The sequence below is a fragment of the Dermacentor variabilis genome, chromosome 1 (assembly GCF_050947875.1).
Source record: "Dermacentor variabilis isolate Ectoservices chromosome 1, ASM5094787v1, whole genome shotgun sequence".
In the NCBI taxonomy this organism is placed as follows: Eukaryota; Metazoa; Arthropoda; class Arachnida; order Ixodida; family Ixodidae; genus Dermacentor; species Dermacentor variabilis.
In genome coordinates, this window is record NC_134568.1 from 270,712,142 (window position 1) to 270,737,681 (window position 25,540).

At 45.9% G+C, this 25,540-nt stretch overlaps 1 protein-coding gene across 3 annotated transcripts in view; it reads right to left on the reverse strand.

Moving 5' to 3' along the window:
* The window catches only part of LOC142564583 (uncharacterized), a 219,690-nt gene that overhangs the window by 96,416 nt on the left and 97,734 nt on the right, over positions 1-25,540 (reverse strand). For all 3 annotated transcript variants that reach the window (XM_075675649.1, XM_075675653.1, XM_075675642.1), the window contains exon 3: positions 396-739. In XM_075675649.1, the coding sequence (XP_075531764.1) occupies positions 396-739 (344 nt within the window). The remainder of the gene's footprint in view (positions 1-395; positions 740-25,540) is intronic.

A 25,540-nucleotide genomic window follows, 5' to 3' on the forward strand; every position in this document is an offset into this window, starting at 1 on the left:
ATCGAGGAAGCGAAAGCCTTCCAGCACAGCAGTCCAATGCTCTAACCATTAGGCCACGATCGTACGTACCCTTTTTTGGTATCTAAGTCGCTCTTTCAACATCTGGCGCGTGCTGCAGTTTCTCGTATTCTTTTCTCGTAACAGCTAGCGCTTCGCAACGTTGTGTTAGACTGCGCTGCCTTCGGTATAGACCCACGTTTTCTATCACATACCACCAAAGCCAGTAAATATCGCCTATATTGCTATCGCATTACAAGCGACAGAGAGGGAGGGGGAGAAGGGAACGACTAACAGCGTGAGTCTACGCGTGGTTACCAGATGTGCTTCACTAGACGGACTTGGCCATGCTAACGGCGAGCGAGAGGCAGCCCGCAAGGAAGAACAGGCAAGCTCACCTCGTGATCATCGGTTGGATGGCTGCCAGCGGGGCCACGGCCGAAGGCACTGAAAAGCGACTTCTTCTTCCTGGGTGGCGGCACCGGCATGTGCGACGGGTCGCCCTCGACGCGCTGCTGCGCCGAGGGCGGCGGCTTGACGGCGGCCGGGCGTCCGCTGGCCACGCTGTCCACGGCGCGTCGCAGGTGGCTCTTGCGGCGTGGGTGCCGGTGATACATGTCGTCGCACGACAGGCAGAACACCTGCCGATTGCACTTGTCACAGCGCACCGCGGGTCGCGTGCACCCGCACAGGTCGCAGTGCGAGCCATCCCGGGCGCTGGGGCCAGCGGTGCCATTGGGCGCTGCAACAGCGAGTCGTACCAGTGGGAAGAGGCCAGGCACACTTCGACGTGCACACCCTCCTAGCGGCCCAGATTACTGTGGCAGTTGTAAGGTTCTTTTTTTTTTTTGCCAAGCGCAGACAGATGGCATAAGAAATCTCTCTCCATTGCACAGCGGGTTGCGTAATATTTTGAGCCTTCGATTGCTGTGCTCTTTCAGGATGCCTCGGAATTGTTCCGAAGGGTTAGTTGGTTACCGACTCTGCGTACACGGTCCGCCTGTCTGTCTTCACACACACACAACCACGCGCGCATATATATATATATATATATATATATATATATATATATATATATATATATATATATATATATATATATATATATATAGTGAAACATCAACCGCTGTGATGCTCTTATTTAAGAGCAGCCGCCCGAGAGACCGCCGAAGAGGTCCACACGAGACAAAGGATGAGTTCGCATGTACAAATGATGACGACGATTTGCACAAATAGCCTTTACAATATATATACATATATAAACAGCCTGCCGCAGCTGGTGCCCGATGTCACGTCTTCGCATTACGCGTGCGATACTCTAACCAATTGACCACGCGTAAGCGAAGACGTGGGATCGTTCGCCACCTACGGCAAGTTGTTTTTCCATCCACTTTCAATGCCATTAATTTGTCATTTCTTTTTGTTGGCTTCTAATGATCAGAAGAAGAGAGCGTGTGTGCGTGTGTGCGTGCGTGTGTGGGGTGGAGGGAAGAGAGACAGGCGGACCGCGTACGCAGAGTCCCTCACCACCTAACTCTTCGTAGCAATTCTTGTTAATGAAAAAAAATTGACTGCGTATCTTCCTAATAAATTATTTTACGCCTCATATTGTAATTTAGGAATTGTAGCCGGTGAGTTTGCGAGGCATATCCACTAGGAATGAATTTGCAAAATGGCACCAGCTTGGAGATAAGTGCCATCGAACTCGCCGTAAAAAGGCAGTGTTGTTGTACTTGCTTTTTTCACAAAATGCTGTTTTATTCATTGAAGCACAAAACTAACTGGAACTCCCATGTATTTCGTCCTATACTTTTGGAAATATAGTTCAAGTGGATACGTCTTGCAAACTCACCGGCTACAATTCGTAAATTGCAATATGTGCCGAAAAGTAATTACTTAAGTAGTTAACTAGTGAATTTTTCGTTAATTTGTTGAATAAGTTCAGTTTCAGTTTCAGTTTATTATTTCTTAAGCACAATGAACAGGTAAAAGACAATATACAGACAAGGGTCCCAAAGTCAAAGACTGCAACCAGACCCTCGTTTAATAATAACTCTGGAGAGATGTATTAAAGATGAGCAGGCTAACTAAAAGAAACAAACACAATCGCGAAAATACAACACAAAAATTAATATAACGAAAACAACTTGTCCGTATACAAGCCTGTAGTGCATTAAAAGAAACTGTCAATAGATACAAATGGCAAATGTAGTGTAATGAATGACGTAAACTTAGGCATACTTATCAAAAAGCTTAAAGGAATGACTAAATGCATAAAAGGATGAAGATTTAATGGTGCTGGATGAACCATTCCACTTTTATAGCAGCGAATGATGTCATGTTTCCATAATTAGAATTAACCATAGGCAGTAGAAAATTGGAGTTACGTGCAAACCTGGTATTATTATTATTGATTAGGTACCTGAAATCGATGAATTGGTATGAAAGCTGTTTAGTAAGTAATTATATAATTTATAAATTATATTTATATTTAAATTTATAAATTTATATAAATTTATATAATTTATAAATTATATAAAAGTAATTTATATATATATATATATATATATATATATATATATATATATATATATATATAATTTATATATTTATTAGATGATAGTTGAACAAGTTCGTTACAACAAGGATGTTATTTTCACGAAGTATTAGAGTAGCATTCGTGAAAAACCCACTGTTAGTGATAATGCATATTGCTTGGTTTTGCAAGTGCTGAATAGACGAGATATGACAATGATATGTCTTTCTCCAAGAAACAATGCCGTAATAAATGTGACTGTGAATGAAAGCAAAGTACAATGCTAATAATGCGTCTTTGGGGAAATATGCTCTTCATTTGATTAATGATCTAATGCCGAAGATACACTTTTGCTTAATGAAGGAAATGTGTTGAGAAAATCTAATTTGATGCCCAAAAATGATACACAGTTGGAGACGGGGATGTGATGACAACCTAGAGTTATCTCAGGCAAGCCAGGTAGTGTTCTTTGGCTAGAACGGAAAATCACGAATTCAGTTTTGAAAGATGGATTATTAAATGATTGGAAGAACACCATGCAACAATAATTGTCAAAGTCATTGTTTGGTTTAAGGATTAAGGTTGTCAAAGAATTGTCCCACAACGAGATAATAGTATCGTCTTCGTATAGTATGCATTTTGCCGATTTAATACGGGTGGGTAAATCATTACTATAACTGGAGAATAGTGGGGGACCTAGTAGAGAGCCTTGGGGTACACCTTGGTTAATAACTTTAGTATCAGAATAAGCACCTCCAAAAGAACTGTTCGTTCTCTCTCATGCAGGCAAATTTTTAGGAGTTTTAGTACTGGACCGGTAATTCCCAGGGCTTCTAGCTTAGTAAACAGTATGTTATGATTAATGGTATCATAAGCTTTAGCGAAGTCCAAAAATTCCGAAGCAACGAAGTTACCCGTATCAACCGAGTGTAGACGAATGTAGTCGGTTAGGGATGTTAAAGCTAAGTTGGTCGAACTGTTAATATATGTCTTTCGATTTCTCGGGCTAGTAATGTCCGCCTCTTCGAACAATCCAGCTGAACGTCGACAATCATTATGCTATATTCCACGGAAAATATTAAGAAATGCCGTAAACCTTGAAGATGGTCACCCCGTATATTCCTTTTAACACAGCGAGTGTTTAACACTAATTTCACGGGCAGTTATAATTTTTCAAATATCCGTAACATTTTTGTGTACGATCGCGAAATACGCGACAAAACACCATGCCCTTTAAAGGGCAGTCACCCTCGGCTTTGCTGTCTGACCCTGAAACGCAACAATGCTTCTGGGTTCTGGGTAGCAAAATGCAGTTGTGTTCGCGCTCCTATTTCAGCATGGTATTTCAGCATGAAGCACGAAGCATCAGCACGAAGCGTACGAAGGAGCTCAGACGCGAGCCTCCATGCGGCGAGTCACGCATTCTCCAGTACCTCACTGTCAGCGCTGCGGTAACACTCGACGTGCGTTCACCCGTGCCGCCTTATCCCTTTCGTATAGCGCAGACATCCCGATGGGACAGGGGTGGCCTCGGGCCGCTGAGCCCCCTCTTCCCGCAGTCATGCGTCAATCACGGAGCAGCTAATTTGGTCCGCCGCTGCGGACAGCCGGCTTCGCGGAAACCTAATTACCCGACGCTTGCAATCTGGAGAAATCGCGGAAGGAAAAAAAATAGATCCAGACGTAATTGGTCCCAGATGTCAGGTCGCGACTTCACCCGCTGCTCTAGGCCAGCCAGCCTTGGGAGTCATTTCGTAAGGCAGACTGCGCGCCCTGACCGACGGCGAAGGGAAGTGGGGAAGCAGCGAGCAACCTCGCTCCTCGTGTTTTCTCTACGGTAGTGGGCAAGCATCCGCCCGTCCCCTTCTTGCCTTGACACAAGCAGTCGACTCGAGCTCATTCAAACACCGTGACAGAGGTGTAGTTAAGAGATAGGTACTTCTCTTCATCCTCAAAACATATAACCATCCACGGAACATCACTCTAAGGATGAGAAATCAGTGATGTGTTGTAGTGCTGCTCCGCCTGGGACATGCAAAGTTTATTTAAATTTCGATGCGAAAGCATCAAATGGCCCATTGAACGAAAAAGCCGACGTCTGTAGCAGCGAAACGGCAACTGAATTCCCACTGGCTGCGACGCCACGTCACGAGCGCGTCTCGACGTAGCACAGCGGGCGAAACGGTCTCGGATCGCCATCATCACCCGCACGCGCGCGTCACGCTTCTGCCTCTGTCGACGACAACCCGTCTCGCCCCGCGGCATCGCGTCGCCGTATCTGCCCCGTCGAGCGGGAGCCGCCGACTCGCTCTCCGAAACCGGCGTGCCGTCCGTATCTTTCTCTCTCTCACCTCAACTGGGCTTAGCTGCTGCGCGCGTCTGCCGGCCTTGGTACCTTTCTCTCCCTTCCCCCTTGTGCAGTGAGGTTAGGTGTCCTCTATTCACAGAGAGTTACCACGCTGCACTTAGACCCACCTTTCACCCCCCAATCAAGAATCTCTCTCTGCCGGCCTCGGTGGCCGCTGCTGTTTTCTCGGTCTCTCGTCGCGCAGGGTGTCGGCGGCATGCGGCGTTGGCACCGCAGGTTGCTGCTGCTTGCTGGCTCAGCAGCACGTAGCGCTATGGTACATTACTCGAAGCGCAAAACTCGAAGGACCGCTCACCAGCGTTCAATTGTACAATAATGCTTTCGCATTCACAACTTATAAGAAGTGCTTACGTGTCCTCGGATTTCAAAAAATTAACTAATTACCTTTTTGCCACTACAGGACTGCCGTTTTCCAATGAAAAAAAATTATAGCAGGGCTCACCTCACGATGACTGTCTACGGTAATGCGATTGCCATTCGAGCAATGTAGCGACACGCCGTATTCCTGAAGTAACATTTTTTTACCACCTTTATTGTTCATTCTGAGACATCCATTATTTTGGCTATATGCGACACATCCCGGTATCTTACCTGTTTGCTAAGACGCAAAATGACTCAGGTCGCCAATGGGCATAGCGGCATCACGGCGATGCAGTGACGATGATCGAATCCCGTGGAAGGAATGACGTCGATGGAACAACAAAGGCGCTATGAAAACAGCGGCATGGCCGCAATGAGAAAACGATTCTGAAATGATAACGTTGGTATAACGACGAGACCGTGAGGACGGCGACATCAGTGCAATGGGATGACGATGCGTGCATGACAGCACGGCATCACGACGAGGTTATGACGACAACCGGGTAACGAAACTGAAATGAGAACGATGACATGACCACGACGGCATGACTACGACAGTATGACAATGGATAGACTCGGCCATGCAATGAAGACGACGGCATGACGACAGTGACATAATGACTGCTGAATGACGAAGAAGGAATTACGTTGATGAATAGACAAAGACATTGTGACGACGATGGCATTACAAAAATGGTATGGCGACGACTGCGTGACGATGGTGGCTGACGACGATGGCATGATGAGAGTCGAATGTCGAAGTTATAATGACGATAATGGAACAACCGCGACGGCATGACCACGATGATATGACAATGAATGCATGACGGCGACGCAATGACGACGGTGGCCTGATGACGGTATGAGGACAATGGGATGACAACGAGTATATGACGACAATGGCATGCTTACCACTGTATCACGCTGCCTGCATGACAACGATCACGTGACGACGATGGTCTGGAGATATATGACGAAGCTGGAATGACGACGATAAAACGACCGCGGCGGCATGATGACCACAAGCACATACATAGTGGCCAGTGGCGTAACCAGAAATTTCGTTCGGGAGGGGGGGGGGGGATCACGTCACAGCTCGGCCTCCTCAGAGAATTTGTCGAGGGATCAAATACATGAATAATAACTGCGTTGCAATTGCCAAATATGCTGCAAATGAATTTTTGAACACTACGCACTTTCAAGACAAGTAAAATATGACTTTTTTTCATAAAGAAATATACTCGTATGTCTCAAAAATTGTGCCCGAAATAACTGATATCAATGCTTCCATGTGTTTGGTTTATTTAATAAGTAAAGAAAATATCATACGAACTTTAGAACTATATCAGTTCGAAACCAGCAAGGCAGTACGTGCCGCTGATATGAAAAATGTAAAGGCCACGAAATGAAATGGTTATTGAAGCATCGGGCCTGACTCCGCAACAAGCCCGAGAGGATGTCGTTTGCCCTAACTTCACGCAAAACATCGTGGTGGTTAGTACACCAGATCCCAGCCATGCTGCCAGGTATGTGCGAATCAGGTCAATCATTATAGTGGAAACCGAATACGAAGTGAACGCCTACGAGACAGCTCCGCATACCACGTGTAAAGGAGTGATTCGGAGAGTTGACCTCAGAGACAATCAGGCCACGATAACGAAGAACATTGTGCATGACTTTAACCCACTGGCATTGGCAGCCAAACGTATTAAATCCACGGGTTCGGTTATTGTTCTGTTTGATGGGCTCAAGGTACCCAATTATGTAAGATACGGGTCGACCCTCGTCAAGTGCTACCTGTATAGGAAGCAGTTTGATGTCTGCTATGCCTGCGGAAAGATTGGACATCGATCAGATGTATGTCCAACACCGGACGTGGTACAGTGCAGAGGATGTGGAACTCAAAACCCGGAGGACAATCACATGTGTGTGCCTAAGTGCAAATTCTGTGGAGGGGACCACCCAACTGGGGACAAGACTTGCCGACAGCGGTACCAAATTCCATACGTGGTACGAGTTCGACGACGAGAACGCAACAGATCTGCATCGGAGGCGACATCAGCACAGCTGCAATGGGATGCCCAAACGGGCACCAGGGGGCGCACGTGCTCAAGGAGCCCCACACGGTCAAGACGCCGCTCGCCGTCGAAGGGCAGAAGCCGCTCCAGATCACGCGAAGTGCAGGTGCGCTTCGAAGGAGGAGGGCAGACGCCTGGCGACAAGACGACATCTGGAACAACCTGGGCCGACAAAGTGAAAGGTACTGTGAGGGCTGCGGAGAGCGGTGCGGAGCGGCTGGTCGGAGATAATGATGCCAGGGTAGAACAGCTAATTAAAGAAGTAACGTATCTGAGAAAGGCAAATGAAGAACTTACTAAGCAGGTTGTAGAACTTCGCAAGAACTCGCAGACTAACTCCACAAAAGTAGCAATAGCCAAACCGGTGAATAATGACAACAGCCAGGATGAAGAAAACACACCAGCTCCAAAGAAGCGGGCAATAAGCCCAGTAGAAACGACAGTGTGCTCTGCTTTGGAAGAGATCAAGGAGGCGATTAAACAACTTAGAGATGCCATAGATAAAACTACCTTCAAAGTTGATAAGTTATGGAAATGGAGACTGACGGCTGAAAAGAGGCTCACCAAAGTAGAAGCACAGGGCGATGACGACGAATACCTACCCTCAGAAGCAGAAAGCGTCAGATCGCTCCCTAGCGTGTCGGGGGGTTCTACGAAGCGTACTCTAGCGGGTAGCAGTAAGGCGGGTTCTATAAGCAATGGCTAGCAGGGGGAGCTTTACCGTGTGGCAATGGAATTGCCGAGGATTTTATCACAAAAAAGCACCTCTTATGCAGTTAATAAAAGCCTCTCCAGACAAACCGAAAATAATTATGCTGCAGGAAACCTTGGCGGATGAGATCAGCCTATCCGGATACAAAGCGACATGCAGGGGCAAAGAGCCGGGTAGGGGGCTAGCCACGCTCGTAGATAAGAAAATACCTTACATAGAACATGATTTGCGCCTTGGACTAAACAAATTAGAATACTTACTAGTGGAAATAATTTTGAAAAGGAATAGAAGCAAACCGCAAAGCCTCTTTTGTCTTAATGTTTATAGCAGCCCTAGCGACATGAAACAGAGTTTCAGGGCACTTCTTAATAAGACTATGGCTGTTACTAAGCACGCTCCACTCATTATTGGAGGGGATTTCAACGCCCCACATCAAACCTGGGGATATCGCTGGAATACTAAGAAAGGGGATGGACTCTGGCACCTAGCTACAGATCTTAATCTCTCCCTCATCACAGACCCAGCTTATCCCACTAGGTGTGGTACATCTACATGCAGGGACTCCACCCCAGACCTTACTTTTGTATCAAACTTAGCGAACGCTGGCTGGAATAACTCCAATATTGACCTGGGTAGTGATCATTACATATTACAAATACTATTGGAAACACCAAGTAATGAGATAAAGCACTTTAACTACATTGACTGGGATCTTTTTCGGAAAGCAAGGAAAAGCAGAGCTGAGACAGAGGCAGGACAAAAGAAAACACTCCAAACTTGGACCACTCAGCTCAGGGAAGATGTAAAGGCGGCAACGAAGGATATTACCACAGAGGAGGATATCGAAATCATGGACAGTAGGCTGGCGCACTTGATTGAAGCGAAACAATCTATGTTAAATAGATGGAAAACGCAACGGCTGAACAGGAGACTCAGGAAGCGCATAGCATTGTTGAATAGGGAGATTGAAGAACACTCCAGAAATTTACAGAAACAACAATGGGATGAGCTTTGTAATTCCATAGATGGTCGAATCAGACGTGGTGGGAATTGGAACTTACTTAGACATTTGCTTCATGAGAACGACACGAAATCTAATAGGAGAACAGCAGTAGCACGACTCGTCCATCGTGAGAGTCAGGACACAACGGAGGAGGCCATTCTGGATCGGCTCGCAGCTAAGTATTTACCACTTAAGGATAGCGATGAGAGTACAGACCTGCCTGAATATACAGGGGAAGACTGTGAGCCTATGGATCAAGACTTCACAGAAAGCGAAGTTCGTGCAGCCCTGTACGACCTCAACAGTAGATCTGCTGCCGGTCCAGATGGCATTTCCAATAGGCTGTTGAAAAATTTGGACGATCATTCCATAAAATATTTAACAGAGTATTTCAACGAACTCTGGAAAAACGGTGATTATCCGAAGGAATGGAGAATTGCTAACACAATTCTTATTCCCAAACCAGGCAAGCAACTCAATCTAGATAACCTAAGACCCATATCATTAACATCATGTCTGGGCAAAACCATGGAGCATGTCATACTCAATAGACTGACTAAGTATGTAGAAAACAGAAATATTCTTCCGCATAACCTGATCGGTTTCCGTCCTGGACTTTCGACTCAAGATGCAATGCTTTTAATCAAGCATCACCTTATTCTTGCTAGCCCGCTACATACGAGAGCTCTTCTAGGCCTAGATGTAGAAAAGGCCTTTGATCGCATCAAGCACAGGGCCATATTGGATATCCTCTCGGAGATTGGATTGGGTAAGCGATTGCACAATATCGTCAAAGCCTTTCTCGGTGGCCGTTCTGCTTGTCTCAGGTTAGGCGAACTCCAATCGACAACCCTGGAACTTGGGAATCGTGGGACACCACAAGGGTCTGTCCTATCTCCCATGTTATTTAATTTGGCAATGTCAAAAGTGGCTCGAGGTCTCGCGCAGATTGAGGGTATCCACTTTGCTATATATGCAGATGATGTAACAATCTGGAGTGCCGAAGGTAATATGGGACAAACAGAGATCAAACTACAGGAAAGCATTTATGTGGTAGAAACAACACTTGAGGGTATGGGACTGAACTGCTCTGCTAAAAAATCAGAACTATTGGTATTACGGAGCAGTAAGCGTGGGCGCAGGCCGAACGGATATATCCCAGAGGAAGAACCCCGCATTGACATATGCGCCAAGAATGGAGAACCAATCAGGCAGGTGGAGACTATTAGAGTGTTAGGACTTCTCCTGCAAGCGAACGGATCTAATTGCAGGATGATAGAATACATCTCTAACAAGTCAGAAGAAGTCATTAGGCTTCTGCGTAGAGTTACCAACAAGCATAAGGGGCTAGGAGAAGACAGTGCCATAAGATTGGTACATGCATTCGCCTTTTGCCACTTCTCGTACGTGGCTGGCATGCTCCAATGGACACAGGCTGATAAGAACAAGCTAAACGCTTTAATCAGACGACTTATAAAGACTGCACTAGGACTTCCCATCAGCACGGCCAATGATAGCTTATTGCGCCTAGGGCTGCATAACACACTAGAGGAGATAGCTGAGGCTCAACAGGTGGCCCACCAGGAGAGACTAATGGGGACACGCCCTGGGAGGGCGCTACTTGAAGAAATTGGCGTAGAAATTAACCACACCAACGAAGGAGAATCATTAACACAATTGCAAGCGGGACTACGGGAAACAATAAAGACGACCCCGTTCCCTAGGAACATGCACCCGACACATAACCTCGAGAGACGGAAGGCAAGGGCGAAGGCACTCCTTCAAGACATAGATCAACATAAGCAGCAGGCGGTGTTCGTTGACGCTGCCTGGGTTAAAAATAAGGATGCGTATACCTCCGTTGTCGTAGACACTCAAGGTAACATACAGGATGCCATCACCGTCTATACCAAGGACCCCACAGTAGCAGAACAAGTAGCAATCGCCTTAGCCATCCGGGCTAATCGGTGGACACATATTTACAGCGACTCTAGAACAGCCATACGCAACTTTACCAACGGATATGTGACACGGATAGCAACAAAATTTTTAGAGAAGGTCAAGAGTGAGAGGATCGAAATCCGCTGGTTTCCTGCACATCTGGGGGTGGTGGACGGAGCTCGGAGAAACCTCAATGAGGTGGCAAATGAAGCAGCACGAGGACTTTCTAGCCGTGCTCTTCAAGACCGAGCAACTTACACTTCACCCGGGGAACACAGGGATCGATTATTAACATATAACGAAATCACGAAGCATTATTATTTAAGCAGAAGGGAATACCCATTGCCACACGGTAAGCTTTGCAGAGCCCAAGCGGTCACATTACGTTTGCTACAGACAAGAACATACCCAAGTCCATATTTTATTAACAGGATCTATCCGGAGAGGGAAATTCAAACCAACTGTAATAAGTGCAATGGCATCATTACTCTTGACCACATGCTTTGGCAGTGCCCCGCGGTCTTCACAGACCGTGACAAGGAAGAAGAATGGTGGCGGCAAATGCTACACAGTGAATCACTCTCTGACCAATTACGGGCAGTCCAGAAGGCCCGCGATGTGGCTGAAGGGCTCGGCCTGACAGTCCCAACGTGGGAGCGGCCCGCGTCAACGTATGGTTGACCTTCAGGACCCAATAAAGTTCTCCATACCATACCATACGAAATGAAAAAGTTCAGGAGGAGGAGGCGAAATAAACTTTATTTGTGCATAGCAGATTTGATACCTAGGCTTCTGGCTTCTCTACCTAGATGACGGCCTCGAGCCCTTGGGCCCTGGCGGCATGTTCGGCCGGCTGGATTGCCTTGAGTTGGTCTTCCGGTGCATAGCTGAGCAACGCGGTCTCCCACTGCTCTCTGGTCTTGTTCATTTTATTCTGTGTCCGATGACAATTCTGTGTCGATGGTGTCTGAGGTCAAGCCCAAACCATATGTTGTAGGTCCGCCCTTTCTTGGCAGAATCTACATCTATCCGTGTAGAGGTCCAGGTAGTAGCGTTGATAGGCCACCGGGTTTGGATATGTATCTGTTTGTAAGAGGCGCCATGCCGTCGCTTGCAGTCTACTCAGCAAGGAGTGTGTCAGGGGAAAATGAGCCCTTCCCAATTTATAGTGTTTGGTGATCTCGTTAAAGCTGGTCATCCGGTCTCTCTCCGGTCCCAGTATATTTTGCGTGTCACCTGCTCGGCTCGTCAGTTCTCGTGCCAGGTTGTGCGCAATTTCGTTCCGGGTAAGGGAGGAGTGTGACAAATATTTGAATGAAACTTTGTCATGCAAGAACCTTGTTTACATTTTTGTACATATGCAATGGCAAGGAAAAAATCTGTGACGTTGGCCTTCGTTTCAATGTATTGAGCAGGAGTATCTGTCACCGCGGTAATGTATTATGAGTAATTGCGCTCAAATTATAGTCGCAACAGACAGCACATATAAAAAGTAGGAGTTCTGCAAAATATACGAGGGCGAGCCAAATGAAAGTGAGCCAATGCGAATATATGACAACTGCGGCACTTTATTTAAAGTGGTCTCCATGAGCATTGAGACATTTGCCCCACTGAATAACGAGTCGGCTGATTCCAATCTCATAAAGCTCCTTGGGTTTCTGCTTCAAAAAGTATGTGCCAGACTCCTGCACGTTACCATCCGACACGAATCTGGTAGCCTTGAGCTGTTTTTCCAATTGCCTGAAATTGTGGAAGTCGCAAGGCGACAGGTCTGGACTGTATGGCGGATGTTGCAGCGTTTCCCACTTGAACTTTGGCAGTTTTGTGTTAACCACATCAATGACGTGGGGACGGGCGTTGTCATGGAGCAAGATGGCCCAATTCGTCAATTTTCCACGTCGTTTATTCTTGATTGCGACGTGCAGCCGATCCGGCGTTTCACAATATTGGAAACGATTGATAGTCTCCCTAAGTTTAGCAAATTTGATCAGTTTTGGCCACTGACGTTCGAAAAAAAAAAGTCAACAACACCTTTCCGGCGGAAATGACGGCCTTTGCTTTCTTTGGGGTTGGTGAGTTCGAATGCTTCCGCTGTAAGCATTGCCGTCGTGTTCCCGGCTCGTAATAGAGGCACCATGGTTCGTCCCCATTTACAATTGCAGACAAGAAGTCGTCACCCTCGTTGTGATACCGGATCACATGAGTCAAGGCAGTGCCGAACCTCTCAGTCTTCTGGCGGTGGTTCGAAATCTTGAGCATCCATTGCTCACATAGGGGCCGATAACCGAGATGATAATGAATTATGGTGCGAACCGAACCGTGAGTGATGTTCACACGCTCTGTCAGTTCATCGATGCTTATCCTCCGTTCTAGTATAATCAGCTCATCAACCTTTGAAATTGCGTTGGGGGTGATTGCACGGTGGATTTGGCCCGGTCTTGGATCGTCTCTGCAACTTTCACGTCCTTCTTTGAACCGTTTGCTCGAACGCTTCACAGTGGCCAATGAAATGCAATGTTCAAGGTATATGGCAGCCGTACGGCGACTAATTTCTTTTGGGGAAACACCTTAGCTCAAAAAACCTCAGGACACCATGCTGTTCAACTTTTGGAGCGTCCATTATGTCACGCAACCATGTTCAACCCAGTGTATGAGAGCATTACATAACATTTATCCTCACACCTGCGTGTCACTTTTCTAAATGAGAGATGCCTGTGTGTGCTACGTACATGCCTGGCAGATAATGAACTGAACCATTATTACGCGGGGTGGGTTGGCTCACTTTCATTTGACTCGCCCTCGTACATTAAAAATGCGAAGATAATCTAAAATAAAGACAGCGAAGTCAAACTTTTACACAAACACACTTCAAGGATTTCTAAGAAATTCACCGAGCAAATTCTGGAACTACCTTAATCCTAAGGCATCAAGTGATCCCCAAGTGTCACCCGAAACTAGCAAACAAACCGCTAATTCACTAAATAACTACTTTTCTTCTATCTTCACATCTGACGATGGGAAACTACCCCAAATTGACATCACCGTTAACAGCACACTAAGCCCCCTCACCGTCACGGAGGCCGGAGTACTGAACCTTCTCCTAAACCTGGACACAAAAAAAGGGCCAGGCCCGGATAAAATACCCAACGCTTTCTTGAAACGATACGCAGAATGGATGACGAAGTACCTTTGTATAATATTTAACAAATCATTATCATCATCTGCTCTTCCACAGGACTGGAAATCCGCAAAAGTTGTCCCAATACATAAGTCAGGCTCCAAAGACGACCCGTCCAACTTTCGGCCGATTTCACTTACGAGTACCGTGTGCAAACTTCTAGAACACATCATACTAAAACACATAACCGTTTTCTTAGACCAGGAGAGTATCATATCACCATATCAACATGGCTTTCGCAGAGGCCTTTCTACAGTCACTCAACTACTGGAACTAACCCACGACATATCATTTAATATCGACCAACACAGACAAACAGACCTCATCCTACTCGATTTCTCGAAGGCATTTGATCGGGTATCACACAAAAAGCTCATAAGGAAACTTCAGGCTACATTAGGTACAGGCCCCATAATTGACTGGATTTGCGACTATCTTACTAACCGTACCCAGTTTGTGGAAGTGAATGGACAGATTTCCCAGACAGCCCGGGTAACATCGGGAGTCCCCCAAGGAAGCGTTCTGGCTCCCCTTTTATTTCTAATTTTTATTAATGACCTACCCGCAAAAATCACAGGAAACATTAGGCTATTTGCAGACGACTGCATCCTTTATCGAAATATTAACTCATATGATGACCATATAACATTAAACAACGACTTGAAAGCTGTGTCTAACTGGTGCGCCCACTGGCAGATGACCATCAATACTAAGAAATCTGCTGTTCTTTCAATCACCAGAAAAAAAAATAACTCGAGCTTTATGTATACCGTTAACGACGTGCCACTAATACGAGTTCATGAACACAAGTACCTCGGATTAACGTTAACACATGACTTCAGATGGAACTCCCATATAAATAATGTTACAGCAACTGCAATGAAACGCCTTTTCTTTCTTGGAAGACACCTCCGACTAGCACCACCCGATACAAAACTTCTTGCTTACAAAACTTTCGTCAGGTCAGTCCTTGAGTACGCAAATGTTATCTGGTTTCCACATACTAAACAACTAATTAAAAAACTAGAAGGTGTACAAAGGAAAGCTCTACGGTACATATACAATAAACATAAATTAACAGACTCGCCCACCGAACTACTTAACAAAGCCGGAATCCTAACAGTACAAAACCGAGCTGTACTAGCCCGTTCTAAACTTATGTACCAGCTGTTACACAACAAGCTTAAGATTGATACCTCTAGATACATCTCCAGAAATGAAACACGGCCAACGCGGCATAAGAACACACAAACACTCAATGAGCATTCCTTTCATACCGATTGCTTTAAGAATTCATTCTTTCCTTTAGCGATAAGAGAATGGAATCAACTGAGTGAATCCATTAGTAACAGCTCCTCATTAGATACATTTGCTAATTCAGTGGAAGAACACCTTCTTGCCTTACAGCTCTGACTTACATAGTCAGGTTTGTTACCGATCTTCATAGCCTAACACTTTAATCTATGAGTGTTCCTTTTGTATGATGCATCATACGCATGACTGCATACTGTTTGTCATGTTCATTAGGTATTGTATATCACAGGTGATTTCAGGTGTTTCTTTTTCTTTTTTCGTGTTTGGTTTCTTGTTTCCTCAGATTCTTCCTTGTTATAGTATATTGTACCCAAATATTGCATTTGTGATGAACTGCTTCATTCTTTTGTTTAGTGAAACTAAAACCTTTGCAATAACACACTTATGATTATATAATCTATATATACACTTGTTCGCAAATACTACCATTTGTACTTGCCCTTCCTGTTATAATCCCATGAGGGATTGACAGTATGTGAAATAAATAAATAAATAAATAAATACAGTGGAATATACAAATGCGAAGGTACAGCTTGATAAAGGACGAGAAAGTGTCATGGGAAACAAAGTTCACTGCACGTATACACAAAACCTCGCAACAAGATATTTAAATATACGTATAAGTCTCCAATTAACCTATATATCTAAGAAAATGTCACTGTATATAACGCGTCAAACAAGGCAAATAAATATGTTGGTCAATCACGGATTCACGCATGACAAAATCCTAAGACCCGACCCATCTCTCTCCACTCCCCCCGATCTATCGCGCGTGGCGGAAGGCGGCGTGCTTCTTCCCCACTTTTCTCCCTTGCGCACAGAAGACTGAGCCACCATCGTCGGCTCACCCATGCCCCTTCTTCCCCCCCCCCCACGCTTTCACTCGCACATGCAGCATGCAGAACGTGGTCACGATATTATCGCCCCTGGATTTTATACGGAACATGAGGGCGACGGCGACGGCAGGAATGTGCCTGGAGTGTACATGTAATTGTTATCGCAATAATATAATAAGGGTATCCGGCAACTGAAGCGCCGCATTACCCTTTACTTTTCGCAAAAAAAGACAACGAATTCGAACTTTCACCATGCGGCAATTCGCTGCGCCGCAACAATGTCTTTTTTTCTTTTGTTGGGCCGGAGCACCGAAATGAAAAAAGAAACGGAAAAGAAACTATGTTGGCTACAATCTAATGCCTACTTTGGGCACCTAATATGGCTACCGAAGGAATATCGAAGAAAACGTGAGACGCTTGGTCCACAGAGAACCATACGCATACTGCTCGGTATCCTACACGGGCGAGACAAGACTTTCCGGAGAGTTTGCGCTCAAGCGAACGCATTGCGATCCGTCAAATCCCCACATTGATGGCGGCGAGCGACCATTGTTTCTTTTACTCGTCTAATAGTCATAAGGTGTCCAAAACTCTGCCAGGCAAAAATCCACTCGGCCAGACAAAAACGAACGCGCACCGAAATGCGCCGCGCGGTGGTCGGGGCAACACGAGAAAAACGCATGCGCTCTGGCTGGCTCTGGCAGCCCGCGGGTAGCGAGAACAAGAAAATTGAAGACGCTCAATGTGTCCTCGAAAATAAATCTAAACGTAGAAAAATAAATAAGAACGTAGTTACTTTTGCTGGCTTTAGTGTCTTGACATGGATGCGTTGGTGCAGGTGAAAAAAAAATGTTGATATTCTTTTCTGTCACATGACGGCACAAATCAACCACCACAATGCTTCGTCTCATCAGACCTCGCTGCGTGCTTTGTCCACTTGTCTGAGAGTGTGTTGATTTGGCTTGTTTCGTTGTATGGTGCGATATACGACTTTAGAAAAGTTAACGCACCTTTGGCGTCAAATATTTATAACAACATTAAACCCTTAAAGTTCCGAAATTGAAAATCTAAAACACGACTTTCGAAATGTCAAAACACCTTTCACATCAAAAGTTTATCAGAACTTTATACCAATAAGGTATCGGAATTGAAATTCATGCGCTCCGTAGATTACGCGGCCTCTGCGAGATGCCATCGCCATCGCCATCCAAACGCCCTTGAGGCTTTGATTAGACGACCATTTCAGGGATCACCAGCCGTTTGTGTGCAGGAGCGAGTAAGAGCGGGCGCGAGATTGAAAATCTGGGGCCTTTTACTTCTTGAATATATGAATCTGCCTAGGCACTACGCAGGAGGTTTCTTAGCGCGCGTTGTATTTGTTTGTCCCCATACATACCGGTATTGCGGAGTGCGGTCGAGTTAGTTTACGCTCAGCCGCTGGCTGCCCGCGCGGTGAGGCAGTGGGCGCGGACGCCCCATTTGGTGTTTGCTGAGTCTGAAGGGGCAATGTTCTGACTGGTGTTGTATAAGTCGCGCGTCGCTTTTTTCGTCGCGACGATAGATTGGATTTTTTACAAGCACTGCTCCAGGAGGTCACATGTAAACGGCAAACGGAGGCCCCAAGAGAGCACCCGAGGTTGTAATAAAGCAGGCGGCGCAGGTTCTCCAGGCCACCCAAGGGGTAGCGGGGGGATCAAAGCTGGGAGCAGGGCGGCCTGTAGGTTGGGGCCGTGGAGGCCGAAGCGTGCCAGGGGGTGTTCGCATAAAAAAATTGGCTGTCCGCGATGGCAGACAACGATCTTATACACCCCTGGCACGCGCAGGCCTCGGCGAGCTCCGACCCACGGACCAGTTGGGGTTCTAAATTTGGTGTTCCTGTTGCCGTTTTTGTGCCCTGGAGGCGCCGCCAATAATGCGAAATAATGACACGTTGTTGGAATTAGTAAAAAAACGCGATTGAATAAATATAATTACACCCAGCCGCCAACTTGTGATGCTAAGTTTAGCACTATACCAAGCCCCGCAACTTCTTTCAATATATGCTGCCCGGCCTCTACCTCCCCCCCCCCCCCCCGCCCCGCTACGGTCGCTATCGCTCCCATAAACATCTGTGACGTTATTTACAAGGTACATCGCCGTAAGGCGCGAGAAAGCTATGATCCGCCACGACTGACTTAGCACGAGCGCCGCAGGTGCGAGACAGTCTGTCCGACACAGCGGTCGCTAAATCGGGCGTCAGTGCCCGCTGCTTCACCTATTTTACAGCGCCGGCAGGCGTCCGAGCGTAAACAAACTCGACCCCACTACGCTACGCCGGCACGCCTAGGGACAAACGCCTACCACACGCGCTAGGAAACCTCCTCCGTAGTTCCTAGGCAGAGTCATATATTCAAGGAGCAAAAGCCCCAAGATTTTCTCTCGCGTGCCCGCTCTTACTCGCGCACTAGAGCAAACTGCTGGCGATCCCTCAAATTAACGTCTCATGAAACTTTGTGCTCGGATGGGGCTCCTTGCGTTATGTGACACCCGGTGCATAGCCGTTGCCGCGAAATGCAGCCCGAGTTTGCAATGTTCGCGCTGAAATGTCTTTTCGAGTGTGAAAAAGGCATTCTAGACAAAATCCCGAATGATTTCCGGCGCCGGGGGTTGTTTAGGTCGGCACTGCATGATAGCCCCAAAAAATATGGGGGGGGGGGGGGCTGAAGTCCTATAATCCCCGCTCCCTCCTGGCTACGCCCCTGATAGTGGCCCAAGCTGCTAGACAAGCTGGGCCCTTCAGTGTAACGCAATGTTCTGCTTTTCGCGATCTATAGGACTCAGCGAACGCCTTTCATCATCATCATCATCAGCCTGGTTACGCCCACTGCAGGGCAAAGGCCTCTCCCATACTTCTCCAACTACCCCGGTCATGTACTAATTGTGGCCATGTTGTCCCTGCAAACTTCTTAATCTCATCCGCCCACCTAACTTTCTGCCGCCCTCTGCTACGCTTCCCTTCCCTTGGAATCCATTCCGTAACTCTTAATGACCATCGGTTATCTTCCCTCCTCAATAAGTGTCTTGCCCTTATTATCACCTTTATTACTTGTTTTTTTCTCCTCCCTTCTTTCTAACCCTCTTTTTCCCAGCCCACGTGCAGGATAGCAAACCACAGATTTCCTTTTGGCTAACCTCCCTGCCTTTCCTCCTTCTCTCTCTTTCTTTGGACGGCGTAAGATAGATAGATAGATAGATAGATAGATAGATAGATAGATAGATAGATAGATAGATAGATAGATAGATAGATAGATAGATAGATAGATAGATAGATAGATAGATAGATAGATAGATAGATAGATAGGCTCAAAACGACTGAGGATGATAATCAATGCCGATCGCATAAGAAACAACCGCTCTTGTTTAGCTGAACAGTAAAATGAAGTAACGTCGCAATGCGGGTTGGCATGTCGGCGTTGTATCCTAGATTGTGTCGCTTTATTTTTTGTCTTTCTTTTACTTTGCCGATAAAATGCGCTGTTAAAATGCTTCTGTGTCTGCACGCAATGCGTTACAGTCAAATATTCTCCATTCGTCGGGAATGTTCGAACGAGTCCTATGTATTGGAACCTTCACAATAACCGCCAGGGCAAAACAGCATTTCCCATGACCGGCACAATTAAGTCCAGCTTTGGGCTGCTACATCTGACTCCACGCCCTCCAACCACGCAAGGTACAAGTTCGCCGCACAAGCAACCTCTTGGTTCTTTCAAATACTATGCGTTTCTGCCGCTCTTGAATTCGCTTCAACATTGTAGGCTTAACCGGAGTCGATGCGACCAAGTTCGACTTAGGGTCTAGTTATGTTAGACCTAAATCTACGGTCATTGGCTGGTTTTCGACAGTGCAATGAAAAGTTCAGATAGTGTCGTAAACAGTAGAGAGAGTAGAATTATTTCGTTAGGCGGTAGTACAAAAATAAATTTTAACAGCTTTCATATTGTGTTCTTCGCAGCATTTTCCGTGGGTTACGCGCGGAGAACGGGCCTTTGTTTAACTTTCTTTTTTTTTATATCTGGGCATTCAAATGGAACTGTTAGAGCAGGCGAAGTTACAATGAATGCAAATTTACGCTTCCCACCCTTTTACCCGCACCGTAAAAAAAAAAAACGAGATTCAGTACAAAGGCACAATTTATGTTCCTGGCTTCATGCACCCATCTGTTTACCCGGGATAAACAAAGCGCGAAGCGACCGTTTGACTTTCCAATTTTCTTGTCCATGTCCTCCCTTCCAGAGTGGAGTTGTATCAAGACATGCTTTCTGTTCCCTTTTTTTTTTTTGCGTTGCCCCCATGCGGCCTCTGAATTCATTTGCGTGATATTCGCAAGAGCCTGCTGGACTTACAAGAACCTTTCTGCATAACGCCAACAAGCCCAACCAGCAAGATACGCTGAACAAGTACTGTGAGCGTAAGGACCCTCGGTTTCTTGCGATCTTCGAGAGGACCTGGAAATACAAACAGCGCTCCTATACATTGCTCACCTATGGGACATTCTGTATAAGGCATTCACATCCCTTTGAAAACTTTCGTTCTTTGTAATATAAATCACCTCATTCCTTAAGTAAACATGAAAGGTAAATCGTGCTAACAAAGAACTGACCTCCCATTGCGCATCATACCACTAAAGTCTAGAATAACAGAAATGTTCCCCTACTTCTGCAGCATGAGAACAGTCCCATACTTTATGAATAAAGTATCTTAACAGAGGGAAACTATACTGCGCGTACAAGTAGAATAACTGTTGTCACGTGGACGCGTCATCGATGGCCTGCAGGAGAAACACCGCGGCTAAGGAATTCTCGCTTTGTGCGAAATGACGCTACTGTCTTTCCCGCGAGAAAATGGGCGCCCGCGCTAACAGAGTGCGCCGGAGGGCAGCGACAACTTGCTAAGTCCATCCACCCCCTGCACTCCCGCCCCAATTCAACTGCAAAAGAAAGCATTACTGCCATTGCTGTCACGCCTTCTTTTGCGTAGTGTGTTCTTGCTGAGCACTTTTGTCCTGCTTTTCCTCTGTCGAGAATCCAACTTGTCCAGTACAATGAGCAGTAGTCGCTGGGGTCGAATGGCCCATTGTGCAACGAACCTCGGTCGGAGGAACCGTGCTCTAGTTGCCGCCAATATCGCCGAATGCCTCCTGCCTTTCTTATGACCGCGCACTTGTACCCGTAGTATCGCCTCGTGCGTGGAGGCTCACAACTAATATCGTTCGGCAGCTACTGCACGGCGCCGCCAGCTTCTTGTAGTCGTAAACCTTTTTTTGGGTTGGCATCAGACGCCTTTGGTACTAAACAATGGTTTGACAGTGCGACGCTGACGTCACATCCTCATGAGTGCCAGACATCTCTAGCAGCGCTAGCCAAAACTAAGAGATTCCCACGATAAGACGACTGCCATGTATCTATGATTAAAATAGAAATGCCCAAAGCATGCACTATAATTGCTACCATTGAAAACATTAAGCAGCTGTGTTGTCGAAGCCATTTATCGCACTATGCTGCTGCGCTAGGCGTCGAAACAACGAAGACAGCGAAACGCATGTCATCGGTTTTCGCGCGTGCTTATGGAGGAGGCTGAGTTCCTACTCCTATTCTCTACTCCTATTCCAGGGATGTATATATCGATCTAATCAAAGCGTTTGACACCATAGCTCACTGCATTCTTTTTGATAAGCTTAACTCTATCGGTATTGTTGGTCCCGCACTAAGCCTTTTTAAAAGCTATTTATGTAACAGGCAGCAAGGTGTTTATGTTAATCCAGCACTATTAAATTACCTATTCAGAGAGGCGTACCCCAGAGGTCGATTCTCGGGCCACTTCTATTTCTTATCTATATTAATGATCTTCCTAATTCTTTAACTCACGCCGAACCGTTTCTATATGCAGATGGCATTACTATACTTGCTACTGACCGGAATCTTGCACTAAACACCGATCTAAATGACATACTTGAATGGTGCCGGTGTAACTCCCTCGAAATTAGCCCGTCCAAAACCACATTCATTATCTTCCATTCTGTTCAAAAAAGTATCTCATATACGCCGGCAGTAACCATTAAATCTCACTACATTTACGCGGTTAATCAGTGTTCATTTCTCGGTGTCACACTAGACTCTCATTTAAAGTACACAACTTACATCGCTAATTTACTGCATAAAACATCTCATGGAATAAGAATAATGCTAAAAAACGCGACATTATTTTTCTACCCCAACATTGCTAACCCTTTAATTTGCTTTTATTCACAGTCATTTTTTCTACTTAATTGCGACATGGGACATATCATAAACATATTACCACATTACAACGCATTCAATATCAAGCAATCAGGATTCTCACCTTCAGTACATTTTGTAGCAGTGCCTCTCAACTACTTCGCAATTACCGAACATTAACAATTTCTCAAGTATATAAATTTCATGTTGCAATCATTTTGTATCGATCTCTTAATAACCTCTTGCCATGTAACATACTAAGTGGATTCAAACTAGTTAACAATAATAAAACTGGATTTGCTTTCAATCATAATTTGCTTTTACCTTTAATTAGAACTAACTACGGCAGACGAACAATCCACTTTTCTAGCATATCAATATGGAATCGCCTCCCGACTCACATCAAACAAACCACTTCGTTACGTCATTTTAAAAAGGAAGTTTCTTTTGTTTTTTCGTAGATGGATGATACCTTTCTCCTCACTTTTGTCAAACAAACACGTTCTAAGTTCTGAGTTATGCTTGTGTAACACACTAGCTGTTACTGATATTCAGTATGTCCTGTCCGTTTCTTTAAATATCCTTTGCAAATATCTATAATATTCATATTTTGTTGTATTGTTATCTATCAGCATAAGATCTATTATTCTTTTGTATGTTAGAGCAATGTTGCCCAAACTCATTTATGTATATTTATATTTATGGAAATAAATCGATTTTTTTTTTTGTGTGTGTGTTTTCTGCTTTTACTATTTTGTGTGTTTCACTCGTATTGCCCTGCTGTCAAGAGAGAGAGAGAGAGAAGGGACGAAGGAAAGGCAGGGAGGTTAACCAGACTGAGCCCAGTTCGCTACCCTACACGTGGGGAGGGGAATGGCGAGTGAAAGAGAGAGAGAGAGAGAGAGAGAGAGAGAGAGAGAGAGAGACATAGAGAGAGAGAAATTAGGTGTAGGATGTCTATAGTCGGGCACTCAAGTCTGTTGCCTTCAGGGAGCGAAAAAGCGCTCGAACTGCTTTCTGGGCTAATGAACTGTGAGGCCAGGCTCCCAAGATCTTCGCTTCCGTAAATGGCCTGTCATCCAGTCTATTCAAGGCACACTGGAGAGTCTCACGTTGGTTATCGAAGCGAGAACAGTGGCACAGAAGGTGACTGATGGTCTCTTCACACTTGCACTTAGCGCACATTGGTGAATCCGCCATTCCAATACGATAGCTGTAGAAGTTGGTGAATGCTACTCCTACCCACAGCCGACACAGCAGTGTTGCGTCACGTTGTGGAAGGTTTGCTGGTAATTTAAGTTTCAGTGATGGGTAAACGACACTTGGATAAACGACACTTGGAGTTCTGTGGTGTATGCCAGTAACTTAACGTGATGGTACGAGCGAGACTACGAAGCTCTCTTGCAGCGTCGACTCTCGATAAAGGTATAAGGAGTGTCGGTGAGCCATCCTGGGCACGTCGGGCAGCGTCATCGGCGAGGTGATTACCAACGATGCCACAATGTCCCAGCAGCCACTGAAATATGATATCATGTCCTCGTTCAGAAGCGCAATGGCAGGTTTCGTTGATTTGTGACACCAGCTGTTCATAATTGCCACGTCGTAAACTTCGCAAGCTCTGGAGGGCTGCTTTCGAGTCACAAAATATTGCCCATTTGTTGGGCGGTTCTTTTTAAATGTATTCGACAGCAGCGCGTAGAGCGGCCAGTTCGGAACCTGTAGATGTCGTTACGTGTGAAATCTTAAACTTGATGACGACCGATTGAGATGGTGGAACAACGGCGCCCGTAGGATTTTCCGAGACGGAACCATCCGTGTAAATATGGATTCTGTTAGCGTATGAATAATACAAAAGTTCCAATGTGATCTGCTTGAGAGCCGTGGTGGTCAGGCTAGCTTTCTTCACTATTTATGGGGCGCTATAACGTAAAACTATTCCAAGCTTTTCTATTCCAATTCTGCAATCAGCCCACCGCGATTGGTCAAAAACTTTTTTGGACCCCCCCCCCCACTTCACCTGCCTGTCACGCGGCATCACGAAAACCGTGGTAGCTCCCCATCTGATATGACGTGTACACACTGATTAAGCATAATGTGACCGAACAAAACAAAAATAGTTATGTCTGATTCGACGCCTTTTTGCCATTAGCCCTCGGCTATCGGTCAAAATTTTTCAGGCTGCACCCACTTCACCTGCCTGTCACGCGGCGTCACAAAACCGCAAAAACTTACCGCGTCAAAGTGACGCGTACCCAATAAAGATGCATTAATACGCAGAACAAAACTGATTTTTCTTCTGAATAGCCACAGGCTGCCCCGTTCCGAAAGGAATAAAAGATGGCTACCGCCGATCGCTCCGGCACTGGCTATCGGCACCTGCCGGAGAGCATGCGTTTATTTGCGTGTAAGAAGACTTATTGCGTGGCCGTGTAATGTTTTCGAGAACTTTCGGCACGTTTACGACCTCGTTCTGCCAACTCTTCTTTGCTGAGGATCCGTTTTAGCGTCAGTCTTAAGCTTCCGTTGCATGCCGCTGTGATTGTGGACGAGCCACCGCAAGCTAAGTAAGATAAACCGGCCCAAATCGCAGGTGCCGGCACCAGCCTCTTTATCAGGTTATCGATATTCAGGGCAGTGGCTCGGACCCATCGAATCCCTCCCAACTTGAGCTTGCTCCTCGCCTCTTGTGAGCCAATTAGATAAGACAAGCCTCTGAGCGCAAACAATGCTATTCGTTTTTCAAGCAAACAAAAGTGACCTCCTATGAACGAGGGGAGCATTTGATTGGTTTGTTCAGACAACCCTTCGGGTGACTGCCCGATGCTTGCGTCAGCGATTACGCAAATTTGACGTCAGGAGATTGGAATAAAAACATATTGGAATAGTTTTACGTTATATGGCCCCTGGAACAGCAAGGTACACAGGAGGCCTCTTCAAGCATCACATAGGCGACGGCGTTCTTG